At 41.1% G+C, this 8,395-nt stretch overlaps 1 protein-coding gene across 2 annotated transcripts in view; it reads right to left on the minus strand.

The window, feature by feature from the left end:
- VWA8 (von Willebrand factor A domain containing 8) overlaps positions 1-8,395 on the minus strand; it is a 389,233-nt gene that overhangs the window by 155,964 nt on the left and 224,874 nt on the right. For both annotated transcript variants that reach the window (XM_014549735.1, XM_005878642.2), the window contains exon 29: positions 5,952-6,151. In XM_014549735.1, coding sequence (XP_014405221.1) covers positions 5,952-6,151 — 200 coding nt within the window. The remainder of the gene's footprint in view (positions 1-5,951; positions 6,152-8,395) is intronic.

The following is an 8,395-nucleotide window of genomic DNA, read 5'->3' on the forward strand; positions in this document are numbered from 1 at the left end:
TATATGTTGATTTCAGAGAGAAAGAAAGAGGAAGAGATAGAAACATCAATGGTGAGAGAAAATCATTGATTGGCTGCCTCCTGCACGCTGTCTACTGGGGATCGAACCTGCAACCTGGCAAATGCTCTGACCGGGAATCAAACCATGCTCACCCACTGAGTTATGCTGGCTGGGCCTTACCACACTTTTTAAAGATGAAGAGGCAGCTTCCAGCCTCTGGGCCTTTGAACTTATTATTCCCTTTACCTGGAAGTCTCTCCCAGATATCTGTTCTCTCCTCTATCAAGTCTTTGCTTAAATACAACCTTTTCAGTTAAGCAATCCCTGCCCACCACGCTATTTTAAATGGCAGTGTTTCTCCCAGCCATGTTTTACTCTCTCTTGCTTCTTACCTTCTGCCTTAAGATATAATTTAATTATTTATTTTGCTTATTATTATAATTTAATTATTTATTTTCCACCTTCCTCCACCAGAACATAAACTTTTGAAGACAAGGATTTTTGTTTTTTTGTTCACTGAGGTATCCCCAACAGTAGGTACACATTGTATATTATTGAAAAAATAAAATGCTTTGGTAGATATTAGGTGGGTAATAAGTATACAGAAACATTACACTTCTTTCTACTGGTATAGTACAAATTAACTTAGACCTTTAGAATTCTCATTAATTGAAATGCAAACAGCCTGTCTTTTGCTCTTTATCTTCTGTTTGGAATTATTATTAGCCTAAGTCTGGGCATCTGTACTTTTCAATAGTTCTATCTTCAAACAGTAGTGATGAACTTGATCATCATTATATATTAAAGGATCATACTGTATTCCTGAAATGGACTAAATGTTTGTATCTACCCAATTAATATGTTGAAATCCTAAGCCCCAATATATTAGAAACTGGGGCCTTTAAGAGGTCATAAAGGTGGAATCTTTCTGAATGGGATTAGTGCCCTTATAAAAAAGGCACCAGGATTCCAAGATGGTTGTGGAGTAAGAGGAAGCTACATTCACCTCTTCCCAGCATCAAACCAGATCTACAGCTAAATTATAAAGCAATTAACCTGAATAACCAATTGAAGGACAGCTGAACAGGCATATTATCACCAAGGATTTACAGAAGAAGCCAAAGAGAGACTGGTAAGAAGGGTAAAGACATGGAAAGAGCTGGACCTTGCACCCGCATGTGGTGGCTGAGAAGCCAAAGGGACATCTGGGCTGCAAAAGTACTCCCTGAAGTGTGTCAGATCTCAACCCCATGCCAGCAATTCCCAACCCAGAGCATCAGAGCTTGGAAAAGGAGCCTGCATAGCATCTAGCATTGAAAATCGGTGGGGACTCTGTCCACCTGGAAGAGGAGGAAGTCTGCTAGAAACCCAGGGCCAACACACAGCATCTTACTCTTGGACACCAACTTGGGCTCCAGTAGAGGGAAGGTGACTCAGGGCATATGGGAGTCATAAAGAAAAGGTCTAGGTGGTGTGGCCCTAAGGAGAGATCTAGAGGATTAGCCTCTGAGGTCCCTGTGCTGAGTACCTATCTCACACCATCCTTAGGAGCCATCTTCCCAGGGTCGAGTACTCCTGTTCTTACAGCACCAGCCTGGGCAGTACACTGCCCAGACCTCCAATTACTAGTGACACCACCCTGCCAAGCTCAAGTCCTGCAGAGAGACCTTTGGTGTGCTCTTTTTCTAGAGAAGCTCTTGGAAGACTCTCAGTCATTGAACTATGAGGCTTTGAAATGGGGACCAGTCTTATCGGATACTTGGATGGGCACTGTGGTGCGGGAGTAGGGGATGTGCTTGCCCCCATCGTACAGGCCCAGTAGGCAACACCCCCAATGGGAGACTTGATCTGTCCTCCCAATTCCTAGTGGCCCTGCTCTGCTGAGACTGCTCCTGCAGAGGGGACAGCAGGCTTCATCCAACCTAAATCTGCAGTACACTTCCCCTGAAGGAGCTAGGGTTGGAGACTCTGGCAGAGACTGGGTGGTATGGCTCTGGAGTAGGGAACAACCCCCCCCCCCCCAAAAAAAAAACCCCCCCCCCCCCCCCAAATAAATGCCTGACCATGCTTGTCCCCTCTAGCCCCATCCTCCCAACCTCCCAACACTGGTCACCCCACCCTACCAAGCTCATGCCTTGTGGAAGGATTTGTGGGTTGTGGCCAGCCTGGGAACATTCTACAGTCTTTCTTTGGAAAGCTCTGTAGGAAGACCAGGCAACCTCAGGGGTGGTGGAGCAGCTGACAGGTGAGCTGGACTTCAGGGTGCCTTGGATCTTTTATTATCTTCCCTCGGCTCACAGCTGGAGGAAGTTGACCCTTCCCACACACACCCAGGCATAGCAGACACAGCCACAAACAGTGAATAGAGTGGTAGCGCCAGACAGGTAGCCCAAAGCCAGTTATAGATAACATCTGACATCAATCTGCATTGAAAACCTGCTCAAGTGGACCCAGAACCAACACAACCAGTAGTGGGCTTCAGACCACACCAGAGCTCTACCCAACTAGCTACACAAGTGGCACACAAAAAGGGGGATTCTGACAGGCAACAGATCCTACTGGGAATAACTCTGCCATAGGGGGCAGCCCCTGCACAGAGACTCAAACACAGTGATTGATATCTATCCTTATAGTCAGCCAGCCAGAGGGTTAACTTCACCCACAAATGGGCCAACAGCATTCAAGGCTCAACTACAACAGGACAGCAGATATAACCCACAAAGGAGACATTACTGAACTCAGGTGATCTGGAAAATTGTAACACTGAGCCCCACAAAACACCTACATCATAAAGCTGCATAACAAATTTGGGAGTCATAGCAGATCTACCAAATAAATAGAGGGAAAATGGGGAGACAAAGAAATATGCCCCAAATGAAAGAACAAGTGCAATCCCCAGAAAAATAATTAAATGAAATGGAAACAATCAAGACACTAGGTGCAGAATTTAAAACAATGCTTATAAGATGCTTAAGAACTTGGAGGAAGAATGGATGATCTCAGTGAGAACCTAAGCAAAGAGATAGTAAGCATTAAAAAGGACACAGAAATCGTAAAAAGGAACCAGTCAGAAATTAAGAATACTACATGTGAAATGAAGACTACACTAGAAGGAATAAAAAGCAGGTTAGATGAAGCAGAAGATCAAATCAGTGATTTAGAGGGCAAGAAAACAGAAAACACCAAAGCAGAGCAGCAGCAACAACAATAAAAAATTTAAATGAGGAAAGTCTAAGGAACCTCTGAAACAATATCAACTGTAACAACATCTGCAACAGAGGACTACCAGAAGGAGAAGAGAGAGAGAGTACAAGGGATCGAGAACCTATTTGGAGAAATAATGACTGAAAACTTCCTTAATCCGATGAAGGAAAACAAAAGACAAATTCAGGAAGCACAGGGAGCACCAAAAGAGGCCCACACCAAGGAACATCTTATTTAAAATAGCAAAGGTTAAAGATAAAGAGAGAATCTTAAGAACAGCAAGAGAAAGACAGTTAGTTACCTGCAAGGGAGCTCAAAATGAATTAAAGACTTAAATTTAAGTTGTGAAATCATAAAAATTCTAGATGAAAACATAGGCCGTAAAATCTCAGACATCTCTCATAGCAATATTTTTTCTGATCTATCTCCATAGGCAAGGAAACAAAAATTAAATAAACAAATGGGACTACATCAAACTAAAAAGCTTTTTCACAGCAAAGGAAACCATCAGTAAAATTAAAAGACAACCCACTGAATGGAAGAACATATTTATCAATGATACATCTGATAAAGGGTTAATTTCCAAAATTTACAAAGAACTTATACAAGTCGACACAAAGAAAACTAAATTAAATTAAAATATGGGTAAAGGACCTGAATAGACACTTGTCCACAGAGGACATACAGATGGCCAACAGACATATGAAAAGTTGCTCGATGTCACTAATCATCGGAGAAATAAAAATTAAAACCACAATGACATCTCACCCCACACCTGTCAGAATGGCTATCATCAATAAATTAGCAAACAAGTGTTGGTGAGAATATGGAAAAGGGAACCCTTGTGCACTGTGGGTGGGAATGCAGATTGGTGCAGCCATTAAGGGAAGCAGTATGGAGTTTCCTCAAAACATTAACAATGGAATTGCCTTATGACCCAGTAATTCCACTTCTGGAAATGTATCAGAAGAAACTAGAAACACTAATTTAAAACAATATATGCACTCTTATGTTCATTGAAGTGTTATTTACAATAGCCAAAATTTGGAAGCAGCCCAAGTATCCATATGTAGATGAATGGATAAAAAGCTGTGACACATTTACACAATGGAATAAATACTTAGTCATATAAAAATAAGGAAATCTTACCTTTTTAAAAAATATATCTTTATTGATTTCAGAGAGAAGGGAGAAGGAAAGAGAGATAGAAACATCAATGATGAGAGAGAATCATTGATTGGCTGCCTCTTGCATGTCCCCTAATGGGGATCAAGCCCGCAACCCAGGCATGTGCCCTTGACCGGAATCGAACCTGGGACCCTTCAGTCTGCAGGCTGACGCTCTATCCACTGAGCTAAACCAGCTAGGGCAAAATCTTACCTTTTGTAACAGCAATAAATGGAGCTGCAGAGTATTATAAGTGAAATAACCAGTCAGACAAAGACAAATATTATATGATTTCACTTGTATGTGGAATCTAATGAACAAAATAAACTAACAAACAAAATAGAAACAGACTGACAGCTGTCAGAAGGGTGGGGGGGTTGAGGGGCTCGGTGGAAAAGGTAAAGGGATTAAGCAAAAAAACAAACAAACAAAAAAAACCACACAACCCCACAAATAAACAAACAAAAAAAACAGACATAGACAATAGTATGGTGATCGCTAGAGGGAAAGACTGGTAGGGGAGATGGAAGAAGTCAAATGGCGGATAAATGACAGTGGAAAGAGACTTAACTTTGGGTGAGTGGTGAGCACGAGATGTAGTATGCAGATGATGTGTTATAGAGTAGTACACTTGAAATCTGCATGTTTTTATTAACCAATGTCATCCCAATACATTCAATGAATAAGTAAATATGAAACACCAAAGAGATTTATCACTCCTTCTTCATGCGAGGAAGAGATGGCTAATAAGTTTCTATGGTTTCTCTGTTATAGCAGCCCAAATGGACTAAAGCAATTACATGGCATCCTCTGCATAAAGGATTCATTCAGGTTTCAGAGAAAATGTTATCTCTTAATATTGGTTACCCTCCCAACGCCTCCTACCCACCCCCATCATTCCTTACCAGGGGTGGGCAAACTTTTTGACTCAAGGGCCACAATGGGTTCTTAAACTGGACCAGAGGGCCGGAACAAAAGCATGGATGGAGTGTTTGTGTGAACTAATATAAATTCAAAGTAAACATCATTACATAAAAGGGTACGGTCTTTTTTTTTTTTTTAGTTTTTTTCATTTAAAATGGGCTGGATCCGGCCCACGGGCCGTAGTTTGCCCACGGCTGTCTTAGACTATTATCTAGTTTCTTTTATACTCCATTCTACTGATATAGTACAGATGAACTTAGACCTTTAGAATTCTCACTAATTAAAACACACTGCCTGTGAAACACACTATCTGAAATTGGCATTTTATTTATTTGTTGTTTATCTCCCCAAAGAGAATGCAAGGTTCACAACAAAGAATTATCTGGCCTTAAATGTCAAGGGTGCTGAGGTTGAGAAACCCTGACTTTCATGTCTCCAGACTTACAAGTCATGCTGAAGTCTCTGCAGAGAGGAAGACATTAACCTGTCTTTGTGGTAATGATAAAATACAACTTTGGATCCTTTGTCCAGCCCCTTTTCTTAATCTTTATAAAAATACTTATTTTCAGTTATAGGTTGTAAGTCATTCTTGCCTTTTACTCCACATAAGTTACCCTTGGCATGTGAGTACCATGAGAGTAACCTGGATGCATTACCTGCTGCTCATGGAGGACCACTTGACCACTGAGAGGGTTTCCCAGGGGTGCCACTGTCACAAATGGGTGCCAAACTCCACTGGCGGTTCTTGGGAAGATGTCATAAAGGTCCACGAAGTAGCCAATTTTCCCAGCCATACTCATGAAGTATAAGGAAACAGGATTGCATGTCACTACATAGAGAGTATATTCCTCATTTTCTGAAATGACAAAAAGGAGTTAATTTTATAATCTGCAACAAATTTTCTGACTGGTCAAGAGATCCAGTGAAAACTGAATCATGAGACTAAACACAGTTGAAACTCAACAGATGGATTGATTAGGCTGAAAGACCATGAGAAGCAATTTAGTTCCTGCTCTGGAAGTAGATTGGGCCACAGCTAACTATTTGAGGAAGTATTTGTTCCCAAGAGAATTCCATAATATCTCACAATAACACCATTAAATATTTAACACTTCTCAATGCAGGAAATTCTTCCCTGTATAAATGAAAAGTGCTTTGTGTTTCAATAAGGTCTGTTTTCTCTTGTTTTATTGTTTTTCAGGTGGACAAAAAAAGCTGGTCAACCTCTATCTGCTAATCTTGCATTTCCTAGATAGTTACTAGATCCTTAAGCTTTTCTTGCTATAAATAATTCCATTTTTTATTCTTAGCTTTATGGATCTAATTTTTCAAACTACTGCTTATCATTTGAATACTTATTATAAAATATCCCTCCCTTCTCTTCACACACACAAAAAAATTGTGTTAACTATGTATGGTGATGGATGTTAACTAGACTTATTATGGCAATCATTTCACAATACAAATATCAAATCATTATGTTGTACACATGAAACTAATACAATGTTATATGTCAATTATAACTCAATAAAAAATAAAATAAAATCACTGTATTTTCAATCTGAGTACTAGACTAGGTCCATTTTCTGAATCCTCTATCAGGGCTTCTTCAACTTTCAAGTGCATATGAATCACTAAGGATCTAATGAAAGTGTAGCTCCTGATTCAGTAGGTCTGGGATGGGTTTCAGATTCAGCCTTTCCAACAAGCTCCCAGGAGATGCCAATGTTGTTGGTTTGAGCACCTCCCTTTGAGTAGTCAGACAATAGAATATGTTTTGTATAATCTCTAGGAATAAGTTGCAAGGGAATAAGTTGCTTTTGTATAATAAATGCTATCAGCCTCATTCTTCATCTAGGTATCTATTTGACTATGGTCATATTTTCTGAACTCAAAATTAAGACACAAGATATGATAGCAAGATATAACATTTATATTTGGTACTATACTGGAAAATTTGGAACATATGTATACGTGTATGTGTGTGTGTGTATGTGTGGGCACACATCATAGACATATACAAATAAAGAGCATGTAAAGATATAGGAAATTTAAATAAACACCTAACATTGATAAGAAACACAAGTCAACAGAAGCTGTAGAAGAAGACATTATTTAGAAACCTGTGTACAAATCAGTTCAATTCAACATTTATTGAGTACCTTTGCACATAATATAGGATACCAGGGAATATAGTCAAAATATTAGCACAGATGTACTTATCATTATTAATTGTTCTCTGATATTGCAAGCATTAAATACTGTTTGGTCTTTGGCATATATATAATTCTAACCTAATAAAATGCTCTTTTCTCTTACAAATACAAAATAGGTAAAAACAACAACAACAAAGAAACAAACAACAAAAAAACCTAGTTTTCAAATGTAGACAATACTCAAATAAAGGGTTAAATTAAATGAGGGACAGCAAAGGAGTTCATCTTTTTTTATAAATATACTAGAGGCCCAGTGCACAAAAATTTGTGCCCTCGAGGGGTCCCTCAGCCCAGCCTGTGCCCTCTCGCAATCTGGGACACCTCAGGGGATGTCCACCTCCTGGCTTAGGCCTGCTCCCCTGGGGATCAGGCCTAAGCTGGCAGTCAGACATCCCTCTGGCAGCCAGAAGCCCTCGGGGGATGTCCACTTGCCAGCAGGGAGAAGGCCTAAGCCGCAGTCAGACATCCTTAGTGCTGCTGAGGAGATCGGAGAGGCTCCCGCCACCACCGCTGTGCTGGAAGCCTCAGCCTGGCTTGTGGCTGAGCAGAGCTCCCACTGTGGGAGCGCACTGACCACCAGGAGGCAGCTCCTACATTGAGCGTCTGCCCCCTGGTGGTCAGTGTGTGTCATAGTGACTAGTCATTCCCAGTCATTCTGCTGTTAGGGTCAATTTGCATATTACCCTTTTATTATATAGGATAGAGGCCTGGTGCACAGGTGTATGCCAGCTGGTTTGCACTGAAGGGTGTCCCGGATCAGGGTGGGGGTCCCGCTGGGGTGCCTGCCCAGCCTGGGTGAGGGGCTGAGGGCTGTTTTCAGGCTGGTCACACCCCCTTCAGGGTGGGGGTCCCCACTGGGGTGCCTGGCCAGCCTGGGTGAGGGG

The sequence above is a fragment of the Myotis brandtii genome, unplaced genomic scaffold (assembly GCF_000412655.1).
Source record: "Myotis brandtii unplaced genomic scaffold, ASM41265v1 scaffold569, whole genome shotgun sequence".
NCBI classification, from domain to species: Eukaryota; Metazoa; Chordata; class Mammalia; order Chiroptera; family Vespertilionidae; genus Myotis; species Myotis brandtii.